This window comes from Harpia harpyja, chromosome 7 (genome assembly GCF_026419915.1).
Source record: "Harpia harpyja isolate bHarHar1 chromosome 7, bHarHar1 primary haplotype, whole genome shotgun sequence".
NCBI classification, from domain to species: Eukaryota; Metazoa; Chordata; class Aves; order Accipitriformes; family Accipitridae; genus Harpia; species Harpia harpyja.
In genome coordinates, this window is record NC_068946.1 from 34,394,992 (window position 1) to 34,412,743 (window position 17,752).

At 36.6% G+C, this 17,752-nt stretch overlaps 1 protein-coding gene across 16 annotated transcripts in view; it reads left to right on the forward strand.

Annotated features, from left to right (window-relative positions):
* METTL8 (methyltransferase 8, methylcytidine) overlaps positions 1 to 17,752 on the forward strand; it is a 42,110-nt gene that overhangs the window by 5,549 nt on the left and 18,809 nt on the right. For 9 of the 16 annotated variants that reach the window (XR_008235886.1, XM_052791587.1, XM_052791583.1 and 6 more), the window contains 7 exons: positions 1,255 to 1,410; positions 5,833 to 5,924; positions 10,437 to 10,828; positions 11,394 to 11,443; positions 13,934 to 13,997; positions 14,330 to 14,469; positions 17,645 to 17,751. Coding sequence is in view for 11 of the 16 variants with exons in the window: in XM_052791587.1 (XP_052647547.1) it covers positions 1,255 to 1,410; positions 5,833 to 5,924; positions 10,437 to 10,828; positions 11,394 to 11,443; positions 13,934 to 13,997; positions 14,330 to 14,469; positions 17,645 to 17,751 (1,001 nt within the window). In the remaining 5 variants the exon portion in view is untranslated. Of the gene's footprint in view, positions 1 to 1,254; positions 1,411 to 5,832; positions 5,925 to 10,436; positions 10,829 to 11,393; positions 11,444 to 13,933; positions 13,998 to 14,329; positions 14,470 to 16,434; position 17,752 lie in introns of those variants that run through there. The other 7 variants (XR_008235888.1, XR_008235889.1, XR_008235890.1 and 4 more) reach the window with 6 other exon arrangements.

Genomic DNA, 17,752 nt, shown 5'->3' on the forward strand with positions numbered 1-17,752 from the left:
TTTTTAAATTATTACTCATTCAAAAGTACACCTTAAATGAGGAATTGTTCATTTAATTGAAGTGATTCCTTTGCCAGGCTTTGTATTGATGTGTACAAATTAATCTTTTTTTATTCACAGTACAAGACTTGTGATCAAATAGTACTATTTTCCTTGAGATAAAAATCTTCATTTTGTAACCAATTTGCACAGAATGTTTTCTAATAATGTCTGTATTTAAACTGTTCCTGTTCTCTTGTAACTACATTTTGTATTTCCAGTGCATTAAATTTGTACATTTGGTTTATACAGAAGAAGCACTCAAAAAAAAAACCAAAACCAAAAAGGCAGGAAAAAAATAGGGCTAAGAATAACTTTTAAAGTCATTTGCAGAGCACTTGAAGGGAAAAAGAACAAAGGCACATCAGGGTAAAAGTAGTAGCAGGGGTATTTCATTTTACTCATCTCCTAGAAAGCCTACATTAACAAGAATATGCAAAAAAACCCAAAACCCCATCAAGACAAAATGCTGGTACTAGCTACACACACTTGTTATCTTTCATTATTAATACTGTATGAAAAGATTCCAAGTAAAGTGAAATATAGCAATATAAGAGAGAATTATACATGTAATAGAAAAATCTCAAGCACTTTATAATTTGCATGAATAGAAATTTAACATTTAAAACCATTTCTTTTAAAGAGGGAATTAAAAAGGGATCAGGAGAATACATGGCAGAAGTTTTGGAAGGCTTTCTGGTACATAATGTTTACACTTAAAAAAATAAAATCTTTCATTTCCTATCTAAAAGTGTAAAACCACAGTCACAGTTCTAGAATGAAATCTTTTGAAGATGGTTACCTAGTAAGTGGGGTGAAAAATGTCAATCTCAATGACAGTATGTATCCACTAGTAGAAGTGGTTTCTTTACTGATCACTTCTTGCTCGTCTTCTTAAAGGTACAATGTCAAACTTGGTTTATTGTTTTACTTTGTATTTCTTTTTTTTTCTCCTGCCTGATAGGACTTTGAAATGATACCAAATAATTTATCTTTCAACTGGTTTCATTCCAGTAGCCTACTTTGGGATTATTTGGGCTTTCAGCACACTGAAGGGATGTTGCTATTTTCTAAAAAGCATTTAAATTGATATTATAGTAAAAGATTATTACTAAAGTTGATATTGGTGCTTGATTATTTGACCAGTTTCTCATGTAAGTGACATAAATAATTAAGTTACAGGAAAACTGTAATTTGAGTTAATTGTGTTTTCAGGTCTCTGAACAAAATGAATTTCATTACAAGGCTTTCTGCTTTATGTCTGAGGAAAAGCAAGATGCAGCAGAGACACCAAAGTAGTAGACGACCAGCTGTTCCACTTGGATCACGGATTTTAACTGATCCTTCTAAGGTTTTTGAGCATAACATGTGGTGAGATGTTTCCTCAAGGCTGATTTTCATATATTTTTGTATATTATTTACTATGATGAATAATGGGAGGGGTGTGTGTATATATAACAATGGACTGCCAGGATAGATGTTGAAAGGTAGTCCTAGAGAGAACTTGAGACTGTCACAAGTAACAGTGACAAGTTATGAGTTCTCGGTGACTTGCGTAAAAAGTTGCTGAGCAAGTAGTTAGTCATGGAATGAAAGGCAAAATATTGTTATAGATCAGTAAGGAATTAGGAGACAGAAAATGTAGAGGATAAGTAGTCCGTGTTATAATGGCAGAAATATTGCAGAATAATGTAATGTACCTAACTAGTAACGTTAGGTACAATAGCGTTGCATACTGGATTAGCGCTGTATTCTAAAATTGACACCATTTCAAAAGGAACATGTAAATTACTTGTATTCTTCTGAAGGCATACTGAAGATGTTGCAGATAATTCAGCAGAGATTTCCATACAGTGCACAATTGTCAAAAAAAGTAAATTGAATTTAACATAAATAAGTGATATAATAGCAGAGAAAACATTAACATGTAAATATTGACAAGAATAAGAATTGCCCTGATTTGCAGCAGTACATCTCCATCTCTAAAAGGTATTTTTATGATTAATGGGGATCGGAAAAGAGTGAGAATGCTAGTCAACACAGTGGGAAAACTGAGATTGAAGAAGCTAGGATTTTTGACCGTGGAAAGGAGATGAATACAAAACAGTAGGTGACACAGGGAGTGTTAGAAGGATAGAAGGATACCTAAATTTGTCTAGAAAGTAGAAGAATATCTACCTAACTTATCTGGAAGACCAGGGATTTTTATTCCTATTGTTCATAACTTAAGAACAAGGAATATTTCATGAAAAGAGAAGTGGGGAATTTAGAAGCTCTACAAGAAATTATTTTCTATATAATTTTAAAATATATTTTTTAATTCTGCCACACACCATTTTTGAGAGCAAGGATTTAGAAAAATTAAAAAAGCGACTGGATGTGGCTAATGATAACCAATGGGTAACATAACATAGGAGTAATAGATTCAGGGCTTAAGCTTACTTCATTAAAGTAATCTGCAGTTCTTATGCCTTCCTCAGAGGTGTCCTCTGCTGGCAACTGTCAAAGAAGTTACTGGACAAGCTTTTGTTCTGAAATGAAGTTTCCAGGTTGCTGGGTTTTTAAAAATTATTATTCTTTTTAGTAGTCCATTTTATTTGTTAATTGGTCCATTTTACTTTTTAATCTAAATTATTTCAAAAGTTTCTCTAATAAAAGCCTGATGAATAAAAAGGTCTTAAGAGAAGAATATGACACAGAAAATTGTCTTCTGGTTAATAACTAATACCTTCATTACTCTTTTTAGTCTCTAAATTTGGGCTTAACTCATGAGATAAGATATACAGATAGATCTGTCACCTATGACTCTTTTCTAAGCTAGATGTCCCTAAGCCATGGTCCCCAACACATACCACTTTAAGGCCAAATCTGGAGTTATCTATACTTCTGTAAGTTCCTTGGTCAAGGAAGCTGGAAGCTGGGTGGTTACTGTGTTAAAAGAGTGTAAAGTTTACCGCCATGTTTCATAAAACTATATGCGGTGTAGCTCTTAAGCATCTTCCAGATTCAGGACATCCTGCTAGGTGGAAAAATCCTTTACTTGTGTGGATGCTGATTCAAATGTAGGCTATGTAGTCTGGGTAGAAAAAGATTTTAAGAAAAAGACCACCCTTTTTCTGTAACATTGTACCTTGATGAAACTCAGTTTTGTTTGATTTTTTAATTTCCTTCCAAATAACTGATCATGTGTAGCTTCAGTTTTTCTTGCTAGCATTCCGTGACAGTCTAATACAGAGTTACCAAACTATGATGCAGGTAGTTGGGAAGATGGGATTGAAAGCAACAGGGTTGATCAGAAAGTGGATCTGCAGATGAATCTGTGTAGCTTACAAGGGAAAACAGGTGAAGCCGAGTTGGAACAGAGGCTGCATGGAAGTCACAAGTCTTAATAAATCAAGAACCTGGCTATGAAGTGGGGGGAGGTCCTTGGGTCTGAAGCTGGCTGAATCAGCAGGGTTCTCGCTAGGGAGATAAGGGGGATCAGGATGAGTGGTGGCTGAGCTAAATAGATCATGCAGGGTGAGCATAAGAGATACATCTTCCCTAGCATTGCTGTATGAGGATTTATGTCCTTTTGTTTTTCACTCATCATCTTTGGTACTTCATAAAGCGGCATTCTTCTTTTTGCCTCTGTGAATTGGCAGGGAGCCAAGAGCTGCTACCATTGCTGCTAGGAATACTAAGTAAATTAAATTTGGGAACTAATGCTTTAGATATTTGCTATGGTGCTTTTCTATCATTTTGAGAGAGAAGTAATGAATGATGCTAAACATTGTGGCAAAAAAGTCTGCTTCTATTCAGGTTAGTAATTGGCATAGTTTTCACATGTTAGTTTTCAGAAATAATTAAAACCTATGTTAGCAAACAAGTTAATGGAAAAGGGATAAGTTGAATAAGATGAACTGAAAGTAGCATTGCTTGATCTCGTCAGGCCTACTCATGTTAACAGTTCTTGGTGTGGTTAAAATGGATAGCTTGCTTTGCTGCTGTCAATGTTCAGCTTAAAACACTTCTGTATTTAAACACTTCTGTGCTTAGAATTCTTCTGTATCCTGTGTTCCTGCCAGCTTGTATTGCTGAAGGAGCTGCCTCATTTGAAGCATCCAAACTATGTAAATAGTTTGCATAAGAACTATGCTATGTCCCCTCTTTTGCACATTTTGATCAAGAAGTGCTGCTGCAGTCCTGTTTGGGGTCTTTCATATAGAAATCTCTAGGAAAGAGCCAAGAGATCTTTTTTTCAGCTTTATGAATTTCCAAGGAGGGACGAAAGGAAAAAAAGTTGTTGATGAAGATGGACGACTTCAGGCACCTAGAGAGCCCTTAAGGGGTCTGACAGACACACGATGATGGTTAAAATTGATCGGCTAAAGCTTATACCACAGCAAGTCATATAGTCAGCCCTTCTAACAGATATTATTACCATCTAAATAGTCCTTGGTTTCAGCTTGCTAGAATAGGCAAGGTCAAAAATGGTGATAGCAGTGAGGGAAGCAAGACTTTCTAAGAGGATGGCTCCCTAGTAATGCTTTGGTCATTCAGTTTTATTCTACTGCAGCACGTCTGTCAAAGCCTTGACGCTGCACAGGAACATTTGGTATACGGACAAATACAGGAAGGGGAGAGGCAACCTGCTGGGGACAATAATGAGAAATATTTCAGTAGAGATGCGGAAATCAAGTCTGAGGCAAGCAGACAAATACATACCAATTAGTTTCCCACAATTAACAAAAGAGGACCAGTGAAGGTCTAAGAATTAAATTACCTATATGTCACCAAGCATGGAACAGGAAGATGCTTGTTAGCTTTTAGAGACAATCAATTGTTTTCAAGTTGGCACCTTGTTCCTTTTCCCGTAGTAACCAATGGAATTTTAGTCATAGGCTTTCAGTTAATTGATTTCAGTAGGATTAGGATCTAATAGATTACTTGAATTATATTACCTGATTTAATCTCATTTCTAAAACTGTTCAGACTGGACAATTTGGAGGGACAGCTGATTTGCTTTAAAAGCTGCCAGCAGCATGTTTTTGGGCACTCCCCATTGTGGTCTGATCAAACACAGAATCTACAGGGAAGGCAGTTGAGTCATCAGGGTCAGATCTTGGCTTGGTTGTGTGACCACTTAATGGATTAATATAGCATTTAGTTAACCACTTTACACAAATATAGATAGCATAGACTGTGGAACCATTACAGCACTGCTTGTGTTTTCTTAGGAATGTTTCATTCTTGGGTTTCCTAGATGTTTCCTGTCTCTATTCCCTAAATAAGTAAAATCCTGTTCATCAATTCCACCTGTTCCACTTGAATAGGTGGATTATGCTCCCTGTGTCAGGAACAGCTGATTCCTTTGCTAAATGACCTTTGTTTCTCATCATAAACACCAATAACGCGAGAAGTTTCTTGCATCAGGGTGTTTGTTGATAGATCTATTATTATATCCAGCTAAACAAAATTCTACTGGGACACTCAAAATACATTCCTATAAACTTACTCAATTTACAAGATATATGTTTATCCTATTATTCAGAAAAAATGCATACTACTTCAGCTTCTTTGCAGTTGGAAGATTTTTCTTAATCACTTGAGTTTTACCTAACTAGTAATTAATTTTTATCTGTCATACACTGAAACTTAGTTTTTAACTGTCAGTCTCCTTGTGGTCACTTGCTTGCATTCAAAAAGAAAATGTATTTGTGACAGTGTAGCTAATTTGTGACTCTTTTCCCTGGGGAAAAAAGATTATGGAAAATCCCATTTAAAGGCTGGTTCTTCAACTGCCTTTTGCAGGGACCACGTGCAGTGGTCACAAGAAGAAGAGGAGAATGCCAAGGAAAAAGCAGCAGAGAACTCACTTGTGAAAGTCCAATGGGAAGACCAAGGTAACAGTTCATAATGGCTTAAAAATTCCTATTTCAATGCTATTTATTAAAGCATTTAAAGATGCTTTAAAATCCAGGAACACTCTCTTATTTCTACACTCTCTTGTCTAAATTTGTTGGTTGTTTGGGGTTTTTTTTGCTTTGTTACCTCAAAAGATCGTCTCAAAGTGTGTTTTTCTAGCAATTCCGTTACTTATTTGAGCAATTTTGCATTTGGGGGGGCAATAGGCTCTATGTAAAACAAGTACATCAGTATGGTGCAGTTGCAAGTTCTGGCTCCTTTTGCAGTTCTTCAGAATAAAACTCCTACTACACAAGACTGTTACTTCATCAAAGGGAATGAATTTGCAGCCAGCTAGGGTGCTGGGGATGAAAGTTCCCATGTACAGTATTCAAATGCTTTTTAATGATTTGTGGACTGTTTAGAGAGCTGGTGTTTGTACATTGCACCATATTTCAGTTAAGTGCCATGAAAGTTGCACTTGTCCCAGCTGGTCCCAGCTTGCTGCCTTGGCCAGGCTGAGCTGGGAGTGCTTCAGGAAGCAGTGCGTTCACTGTGTGTGGAAGGTGTGCCAGTACATCACGTAGAGTCTGCTCTGTAAATGATTAAGGAATTTCATGCCTGTCTTCAGAAGGGAAATCTAATGTGTTCTGCATTTCTGAAGATTGATAGCTCTAGGTTCAAACTGGCAAACTAAACCCTAGACTAAACTCTAGGATAGTTATGTATGATAAAGCTGGAGTATCAACTTGATAGTAACATAGAAGACTGGGTCTTTAATTTGTTCCTTTATTGAAAGATATTCTGAAAACAATTACTTGGATGTCCTAGGCCTCAGTTTACTTAGTGTGTCTTGAACCCGTCAAATTAGATAGTGTCATTATGTTCCTGTGCTCAGTTTCATTGATGTAACTAGCGCACATGTTGGAGTTTATTTGAATTATCTTTGAATGTGTCTTGGATTGTGTGCCCTTCATCACTTTGAATGCTCTGGGATTGTCATCCTGCCCTTTTCTGTTAACTCTCGCATTCTTTATCTAAATACAGGAGTACCATGTTTGTTTTTCAAAATGACATCTAATATTTTCATTTGGTTTGTATAAAAAGTTGAAAAAGAGCTCATAATTGAAAAGTAACCTGTGTAACCATGTGGCTTATGGAACCTTTCATTCTTCATCTACAATAAATTAGAACTTAGTTTGTGCTGGTGAGAAATGGAATAATCAGGCATTTGTCTATTGCCAAGAAATACAAGAATCCAAGGACATTTCCAATGAATGCTCCTCTGTTTACAACTTGAATAGGTGAGCATTGCTGATAGAGTTCCTTCAGAAAGCTTCAGCTTTATTCTGCAAGGGGAAGTACATTTTGGCCTATTTGTGTAAACAATGAACTAGACTGAAGCTAACAAGCAGGTTATTTTGGGGCCTTGGAAACTACAGTAAGGGGAAAAAGACAAGACAGATTTCAACAATACTATTATATCACTAAAATAGAATAGTTCTAGTGAGCCTTGTTAAAACAAGAGAAGTTAAACTGAATGAACTCATGATACTACCTTTAGGAATTTGGTTTACTTATTAGCATGACCAGTTTCTTCTCAGGCATGCCTGCTAGTGTTGAAAGATTCTGTTATGGAGAAAAATTAGTTGACTAAGTAAGGGATTTTTTTGTCTCAGAAGGTGATACATTTATTAGTTTTGTAATTTTACATGCTTTGGAAAATATAGTAGTCAGGCTACTTAAATATACAAAATGAAACAGAAAATTGATAATAATACTGCATGTGTGGTTATTACACAGTGGTGCAGGAGCAACCAGTGAAAGAATGGAAAGTGAAGTGTTCTTTCACTTGAACCTATGTAATACCATACTAATACTATTTGAAAGGCTGACTTTAGCCATTGCTTTCCTTCAATTCTGAAATCTGGAAAACTTGATGGGAATTTAAGTACAAGGGTTCTGAGCAGACTTGTAGAAAAGTAGTGACTATAACAAGGGGTGATAATGATTTAAGAACCTTTTGAGTAGGTTTGTTTTTTATACTGAAGCTGAGCAATCTATGAATGTGCAACTTACGCTATTGAGATCTGGTATATATGACCTCAATCAGCTTGGTGCTTATATGATAAAACAAGTCTGTACAATTACTCTGCATAGCTAGGTCTTGCCCTTTAGTAGTACAATTTGATATATTAAATGTTAAATTTAAAAAATTATGCAGATTTCTAGGACAAGGCATTCTGCCACCTCCTTGCCACTTCCTACTGCCTGTCTGTGCCTCTAATAATAATTCTCAGTCTTGTTTATCTCTGAAAAGCTGTAGCGATTTAGGAAGTAGTATGTTAAGATTTAAACGAGAGTAGTAGGAGAACTACTTAATAATAATTAATAATTACTCTGTGCATTTATATTAAAAGAATTAATGGGTCAGTGTAAGTGAGTAGGGACAAAATAAAAAAGGCAACATGTTATATGATGTACACTTAGCAAGAGACATCAAGGGTAACAAGAAACAGTTCTGTAAATGCTTTGGGAATGAGGGGAAAAAAAGAAAAATATTTAGTTTGGTACTTAGGAGGGATGACGAAGGGAGAACCATCAACAAAAGAGACATTGAAAAAGCTGTAATTCTTATCTTTTTATCAGCCTTCCTTTGAAAGGGTTAGCTGCAGTCCAGTGGGTAGCACAATTAGTGCTAGTGAGAAGGAGGAAAGATTTTGTTCTTGTACTGAGAAAGAACAGGTTACAAAGTACATCCATAGAGTACATGGATGACTGGGAAAGCAGAAAAGAGAATATTTACTTTTTTAAAAAGGGAGGTGGGAAAAGAGTAGAGTCAGATAATTAGTTTCAATTCCTGGAAAAATACTGGAAGAGATAATCCTGAGCTTGCAGACACTGGGTTTGGAAGAACAAAGGAGATGAATACTGGCCAACAAATATTTTTCAAGAATAAATCATGTAAAATCAAGCTAATTTCCTTCTTGGAGAAGGTTACAAGCCCTGGGGATAAGGAAAAAACAGCAGATGTCCTGAAATTTGTCCTTAGTCAGGCTTCTGACTTGCTTTACTTGACATTTTCATAAGCAAGTTAGGCAAGCGAGAGCTAATGAAACTGCTTTTGGATGAATGAATGCCTAGAGAGATCCTTTCAGAATGGAAGGCTGTGCTGAGCAGAGAAGCGTTTTGTTCCATGTCCAGTTCTGCTTGGTATTTTCATTAGTGACCTCAGGAAATGGGAGACTTGAAGATGATATTAAGTGAAGAGATGTTTCAAGTATGGTGAAGGTTGGGATTAGGATTCAGAAAGATCTGGACAGTGGAAAGAAAAAGGATCTGAAAGACATAAAATTGCTAAAAATAAATGCAGAATACTTTGCTTAGGAATAATTCCTTGAAAAAATACTAGGTTCTGGAACAACTGGCTAGGTAGTCATTTTGCAGGAGATCTGAGGGTTGTGGTGAATCACCAGCTGAATCAGCAGTGTCATGCTGTTGCAAAATGGCAAGCTGGGAGTTATAAACAGGATTACAGCCTGTAAACCTCGTAAAATATTCCTTTTTCTCTGTGTTGATAATGCCTTCACTAGAATACAGCACCAAAAAGTAGTAAATCAATTGGAAAGAATCTAGAGAAGAAAAATGAAAATTATTGGAAGTCTAAAAATCATGACTTCTGTGGAAAAAAGAAGAGAGTTAGGTTTAGACAATCTAGAAAAGAGATTGTTTATGGGAGACGTAGTAAAAGACTTCAAATAAGTAAATAGGTGTTTGTCTGCAAAGAGAAGTGAGTAATCTTTTCTTTATCTGCTTGGTTAATGGGACAAGAATTAGCGCACTTAAATTGCAATAAGAAAATTTCAGGTTGAGTAGTGGAAAAGGTTTCTAACTGTACAGATGGTGAAGGACTGTAATATATTCCTGAAGAAAGTTGTCAAACCTACATGAAAGGTGGTATTTTAAGAATAAGTTGGACAAATTCCTGTGGAGAAGGGATATGAATTCCCTGACTGGGTGAAATCCCTTCCGGTCCTATTCTTTGACATTCTAACATTCAGTTAGAATGTTTTGTGAATTAAAAGTTAACAAAAAGGTCTATTGTGAGACTCTCTGAAGTATTTTGAAAGTAAGAAAGCCAGTATGTTGCTTCTGACTGTGTTGTTATTTTCTGTCAAAACTGCATTATTGAGTGGTTAAGAGTGAATTACTGTGTATTGGCTATGCAGTAGCAATTATCACTCCAGTTCACAGAAAAAAAAAAAAAAAGAAAAAAAAAAAGATGCAGAAAGCATCCTAAGTGACATAAAATGTAATTAAACCCTCATGGCAGTTATTTTGCGTACAGATCAAGGTAAGACCCCAAATCCTTATGTTTTTATTTAAACGTGTACAATGTGGGAAACTACAGATTTTTAAACTGTAAATTTAGGGTCCAAATTCCATGTTGCTTTGCAGTATTTTGTAGCTAAGCTCATATTCACCAAGTTTTTGTTTTGTTTTAATTTCAGATAAATATGAGAGAGAAGCCAGTAAATATTGGAATGAATTTTACAAGACTCATAAAAATAACTTTTTCAAGGATCGCAATTGGCTGTTTCTGGAGTTCCCAGAAATTCTTCCAGAAAAAAGGCGAGAAGAGTTGAAAACAGAACAAAGATCTTCAGAACACACAAAAATAAACAGTACCAACAGTTTTTCACACAAAAATGAAATGTCTGAGGAAGGAGAAAAATATTGGAAGAAAAATTATGGAGGTGGTTCTACTTCTGTACAAGGATATGTATATAATAGAAAACAAGCAAAATCTCTTACTGACAATCCTCAGGGTAAAAACCGTGGAGAAGAACTTGGCAGGCTAGAATCCTTCCCTGGTAGTGATGCCACTTACAGAATATTAGAGGTAATGCATGGCAAATGTTCTACCCGTCATATAGAAATCCACTTAATTGCTGAAAAGCCTGATAAAGATGCTTAGTAAGTATCAAGAAAGTAAACAGAATTCGACGAACTACATTCATTTATGGCAGAAACTTTCAGAGAAACCTAGGGTCTGGGCTTTGTTTTCCCTTTTAAAGTTTCTCCCAAATCCGAATTTAGGGCTAGATTGTCAGATTCCATTTTCACTGGAAGCTGAGTTTCTAATTTCCTAAGGAAAGTTATGTCTTAAAGTGCTTTGTTCTTAAAGTACTCTGTCTTAAAGTGCAAGTACTTGACACATTCTTGCCAAATGGTGAAATTGGACAAGAATATTACATTTTCCTATGCAGTTTGAGAGAAGGATTCTCTCTTAACTTTAGAAAGACATTGAGGAGAAATGTGATCACAGAAATGATTTGAGAATTGTGGTATGAGCTGTTTATACCTACTCTGTCCAACATACCTTCAAGTCTAATGGGTCCTACCTACCAACTAATTTAAGACAAAGATAAAAATATTTTAACTTTTTGTTTCTCTTCTGATTTTAGGTTGGTTGTGGTGCTGGAAACAGTGTCTTTCCTATTTTGAAAGTTCTATGGTATGTAGTGCTGGATTTTCAAATATGAAAGTTCTAGTCTCATCTTGTTAATTTTCTTCAAATATTGGTGCTAGGCCAGTGCTGCAGGAAGTGTTGAGTGGACTGTTTTACAGCCCTGAAATTCTGATTGCTTGCAGACCGCAGATAATGTTGGTAGCATCAGTAGAAGATACTTCTCATACTGGTCAACCCTAGTCTTGGGGGGACCATATTTGCTGACAAGGTTTGTCTTCAGGTGCATTCAGACTGATTTCTTGTAGTTAATTTCAGGCAGGTGAAATATTCTCTTGTCTTATATGTCACCATAAAGCTACCAGGTATCTCTTCAAAAGGCCAAAATCAGAGACAGTAGGTAATGGTACGTGATCTGCTGGTAAGAAGTTGTATTATTTCTGAATTTGGCTGGTACACTTTGTCATATTGCTTCAGGTTTTAGTGTCAAGGAAGGCACAAGTCCTGTACTGCATTACTTAATTCCTTGAAACATCGTAATCCACTTAGCTTCCAGTTTTAGAAGAAGCTGTTATGACTGCATGTCCTCCCTTCCCTGTAGGCAGGAAGGTTTTATTGGAAAGGCTGTGTATGTATCAAGGGCTGAAATAGATTTCTTCTTATTCATGCCTCCAAGAGCTTGAATATGGCACAGTTCATTATTCTACAAATCAATTCTGATTGCTAGCATCACCACTTTATAAAAATACTCCATTTTGCAGATATGGAAACAGAAAGCAGGGAGAATTGAGTGATGCACCAGGGTCATACATGAAACCTATTAGTGTTAGCGATGCATCTTCATCCTGCAACAAATGCTTTGCTTTAGACAGCATGTAATGAAAGGAGAGCCCTGTTTCATATGAAGAGTTTAGAAAGTAACACTATGTAGGGAAAAGATATCATGTGGCTGTATTAAAAAAGGTGAGACAAACTTTTGTGTTTTCCTCACAGGAGGCATTAGTCATGGGTTGGCATTTCTAATAATTAAGAATCCACTCATTAGGTATTTTTCCTGGAGATCTCTATTCTTATGCAAATCCTTCAGTCAATCACATTGGTTGGTACGTTGAACAACTCACACATTTGTCTTGTATGTGACCTGATGGAAACATGTCTTATCTCTTAGCAGGCCTGGCTTTATAGCACAGTTGGTTTAACTCTGAATTTAATATAAAAATTGCCTTTTGTATGCATATAAAAAGAAGCCAGTGTCAAGTATGAGTGTACCCTGGCTACAAAAAAATTTTCCACTTGGGTTTGTAACTTTTAAACTGCTTCCCCCTGCCCCCCTTAAATTTTAAGTTACTGCTTTTTAATACAGTGCATCATGAAATCACCATCCAGATCAAGCTGTGTCTTTGTTTTAAGTTGACTTTCTACATAGCTCCTATTCTGCTCTAAAAAAATTGAAATAACATCCTATCAAGTCAATTAGGTAATCAGCTTAACCTTTTGCAAGTGACTGGCTGGGTCCAAAACCTGGCTCTTGTCGTCATCAATGATAAATATCTAAACTCATCAACTCTTGTGGTGGGCACAGAGCTGATTGATAAAAGTTTTGCTCAGCAACATGGATGGAATGTGTTTTGGTCCACAAGAGTTCTCCTGTTGAGCCCTCAGAGAGAGGTCACTGACTCAGCTGTGTATACTGTGAGGTCTTATAGTCACTGCCAGAGTTTATTGATTCCCTTTCTAAAGAAACTGTCTGTCCAAAACCTCAAATATTTTTTGAGAGATTAATTGATCATGAGTTGACCATGACGTCATCCCTCAGTAGGTCTTGAGGGGCTTGCTCAATTTCTCTTAAATGAATTTTTTGGAGGTGAAAAAAATTTCTCCCTAGAGTTACTAGTGTCTGATGAATGGTATGAGGAAATTTTGCAGCTGGCTTAGTCTTGGATGGAAAAGGAAGGGAAAACAGTGCTACAAGAAATTCTTATTCATCTTGGCTTACAAAACAAAGGGGATAATGGAGGGAAACAACCAATACTGCTTAATCTAATCAAAACCACAGTAAGGTGGCACACGGGAACTCAAGCTTCTACAGAACTGTGGATGACTTTTGCAACACCCCACCCCTGCCCAAATCATATTGCTAATTAAACTGCATACATGGGTTAATGATAGAGACTTAATGCAGTACTTCTGTAAGAAAATGTGACCTTTTAATGTGCATTTATGTAATACAACACCAGGACATTGTCATCAATCCTGACAGCCCTCTGTGACCTTCTTTCTTTTCCTTTTCAGTTCCTCCCCAACAAGGCTATAACTCTCCTTTTTATACTAACTGCCTGTTGGTATTCTTACGAATTTGTCTGCCCTATTGGTTCATTACAACCTATGTGGCTTTCCATGTGCTAGACATCAATAAAGCATGCTTGATCAAACCTGTGGAGAACCCCAAAGGGCCCTCTGTAGTTCAGTGAACACTGATGTAGACTTTCATCTTTTACAATTATAATTTTTTAACTGATGTTGGTTTTGTTTTCCTAGCAATACACCTGGAACCTTTCTATACTGTTGTGATTTTGCTTCAGGAGCAGTGGAGCTGGTAAAGGTAATTCATATGCTCACTTTAGAGTACCTTATAAGCCTGTAATTCAGGAGGCTGCAAGGAAGCTGTCTTCATGAAAAAGAATGTGATGGCTTTGACAACTTTTAACTGAAGTTTTCAATATTCCAAAGAACAAAGTCTTACTCTATGTAGAGAGGAATGAATACCATCAGTGAGCTTGCTTCTCAGCTTGAGTAAGATACCAGACAGAATAGGCTTTTATATGAGATGTTTTACAATGCTGAATAATTGAAGAAAAAAAGTTCCTTGAGTCACAGTAAACGTATTAACTACTACTGTTCTCTCTGTGCCTCTTTTCATCTTTTTCCTGACAGTCACATTCATCCTACAATTCAGCCTGGTGTTCTGCCTTTGTTCATGATGTGTGTGATGATGCTTTACCCTATCCTTTTCCAGATGAGATCCTGGATGTCATTCTCCTTGTCTTTGTGCTCTCTACTATTCATCCTGACAGGTAAATGAAGACTAAAGGGCAAAGCAAATGGGTTAAATCTCTTTTATCGCTGGAGGTTTTCAAGAATAGCAAGCAAAAGAAGATGATGAATCTTTAATTTATTATTTAGTAAGCTACAATATATATATAAAACGAGGTATTTTAAATGCTGTTTCCCATTTTCAGGCTTCAAGAGAAAAGCTGGTCAGGCTAATTCATTAGTGAGTCTCCTTTCTCCATCAAAATACAAGGGGTATATTGTAACTAAATACATCCCTATTAAAAGTGACAGTGATTCTAGAAAATTAGAAATTAAAGAGACTGCTAGTCTTCTAGAAGGAAATTATTTTTAGTGATCAAAACCAAACATTCATGATTTAACACCTTACAATATGTTGATAAAGGCTTAGGTTGCTGATTTAGCCACACGCAAATGCTTACACGCAGGTCCTTTGAACCAAAATGCATTCAGAATTCTATAACTTGTTTGGATTAAGAAAACTTGATCTAATTTTCATACATAGTGTTATGTTGAATGCTGTTAGCCTTGTTACTAATGCCTCTCAATGTCTAATGAACCAAACTTTATGGCTGTTAAGGCTGGCTGATTGTGAAAATGCCCTTTTTTTAATGGGAAAAATGCAAAAGAGGGCATGTAAGTTAAAACTCCTTGACTTTTCCTTTAACTAGATCACATGAAGGGAAATACATGCTGTATGTGTGGTAATACATTTATTACTTTAAGAATGTCATTAAAATGGGCTTGGCAAACAGAACAGTATTTGCCTAAGTCTGAGAACTGTTTCCCTGCCTAAGTTATTAATGATTAGCTTTACAGAAAAATCTTTCCCATATAGGATATTACTCTTTCCTGTTTGTTCAGAGATGAGCATATGAGTCATGCAAAGCCTGGGTCCAGATTTCAAAAACAATTCAAGCAGTAGATTTCAGATCTCTGTAACAGTGGTGATGCTGCCATGAAGAAATTGGACAATAGAGATGCATTCATTCAATCGCTTTGCCTGTAGAAGCAGTAATCAGACGTTGTGTCAGAATTTCTGTGGACCTTTTCCTATTAGACTTTTCAGAATGTGGGGGGAGTTTTTTTGTTGGTTTTTTTTTTTAACTCCCCATGTCAGCATCTAAAGACTGACATGGATGCTTTTGTGTGTGTGTGTGTGTGTGTATACACACATAAAGATTTCCGTGTAATTGTCTGTGTTGTAAGACCCACTTTCCAAAGATTTGTTAGTCATTACTGTCATCTCGTAGAATTAAAATGACTGTATAAAGGCAAATGTAATCCAGACTTATCTTGCTCAGTATGCATTTTTTCTGGAAACTTTGAAAGTGGGAAATGGAAAAGAAAAATAAGAGAGTGATGATGCAGAACTTACATACTGTGGAGACCTGGAAAATATACATGAGAGGGACAGATTTGTATTCAGCACAATTGTTCCTTAGTGATTTCTCTTCAGGCTGTTGTGTTTAGTTTTTGATAATTGCTACTTTTGTACACCATTTTTAACACACTTCAATTCTGCTAGAAGGCCCCTCTAAAAGTTGGTTGCAGAATTTGAAAGGTATTAAATTTTCTTCAAGCTGTATAATTAATGTGCTCTAGTCCTACGGGATGCGACTTCTCAAAGCACTTTCACTTTTTGTGTATGTAAACCTCTTTTCCATGTGCACAAAACTTATGTTTATATAGGCAAAGGCTAATTCTGTGCACAACTACCTGCCTTGGAACAGTCTTTTATTCTTAGGTGGTGCTGCCTTTTCTGTCTGTGGCAGCATACTTCATTGCCTGTGTTGACCATGAGCAAAGAGGACAACTTTTAAAGCACTTGGCTTCCTCTAAGGGAATTCCATGCCTAAAAAGTGTATGCTGCTTTTTGTTCTTGTTTGTTTGTTTGTTTGTTTGTTTGGAGATATGATTTTATTTTCTGCTGAACTACCTCCTAATTCTGTCCCTTAAAAATTAAGATAAGATGCCTGCACTGCTGTTGCATAAAGACTAAATTGCATTAGTGCTTGAGTTCTGACATTCTTGGGGCAAAGGGGCAAGGCCACCTGAAAGACAGGCATGGTGTAAGGATGTTCTTTTGGCACACAGTAATGGTATGCTGATTTTGTATACTTAAGTAGAACTTACTCTTCTTTAGCTCTTTTCAGATACAGCACCCTGCCTTTCCTTTCCATTCATTTTGCATTTGACTCTGGCTTCACATATTCTACATGGTCTATCAGCTTCCCTGTGGGAGGAAGGGTTGAATTAGGCAAGTGGACTTTTGTACCTTGCAGCCTGCCAGGTGCAGACTGCCTTTTGTGGTCTTTCATGAGTGTGGAAAACCTGACTCCTTCGGTTTATTCTGAAAGAGTGAGGCAAACCCGAGCCATTATTCATTAGCAATGTATTTTGCAGAGTAATGCAAATGTATTTATAAGAAGCTCCAAGGTAAGGTTAAAAAGTGAGAATGAAGATGCTCTGGTCTAGTGAAGGGGAGAGTACTGTGTATGGTACTTGTTCCTATCATACATACAGCAGGCTGATGTAATCTTGATAAGGAAGAGGTGATGTTAGATACCACCAAGATTCACAAACTTGTCAGCATTTCGGAGGATGCAGACTTTCCTCCTCTAACTAGCAATATCTCCAGATGGAGTTCTGCCAGATTTCTCTCCTGAGGGACTACTCAGATTCTTCTTTCCATCCTCAACCATTAGGTGTGGAGATACTGATTTTGTGTGTATGATCAGTACCCCCATAAAGAAATTAGGTAAGTTTTTCTCTGCCTTCCAGGCTCTTGCTTTTGCTATGTACAGCAAGAAGGCTCAGTCTAGCTCACCAATGCACATAGCTAACTGTTCATTCATTGTTTGTCGTATATCTGCCTGACCCATATGACCCATATACTCAAAACCTGTGTTTTAATCCATCCTTGAGGTTCTGTTCAAGTGAAGGAAATGGGTTCCTTTTCTCTTTCCAGTTTGCGTTCTCTTACAGTTCCTTTTAAATTTTTGGTTTAGAGGCTTTTTTATAAAGAGTTCTTCCTGTTCACTAGCGTCTGGCCTTTTTATAGTAAATATAGACACATCTTCTTACTGTAGTTTTGGAAATCTATATATATTCCAAGCATCTAGAAAAAAACAGTTATGTTTGCAGATTTCACGAGTATCCCATCTATTTTCTAAGGATGCAAGGGGTTGTAAATAGGTTGGCTAAACTACTGAAACCTGGAGGAATGTTGTTATTTCGAGACTATGGAAGATACGATACAGCTCAACTTCGTTTTAAAAAAGG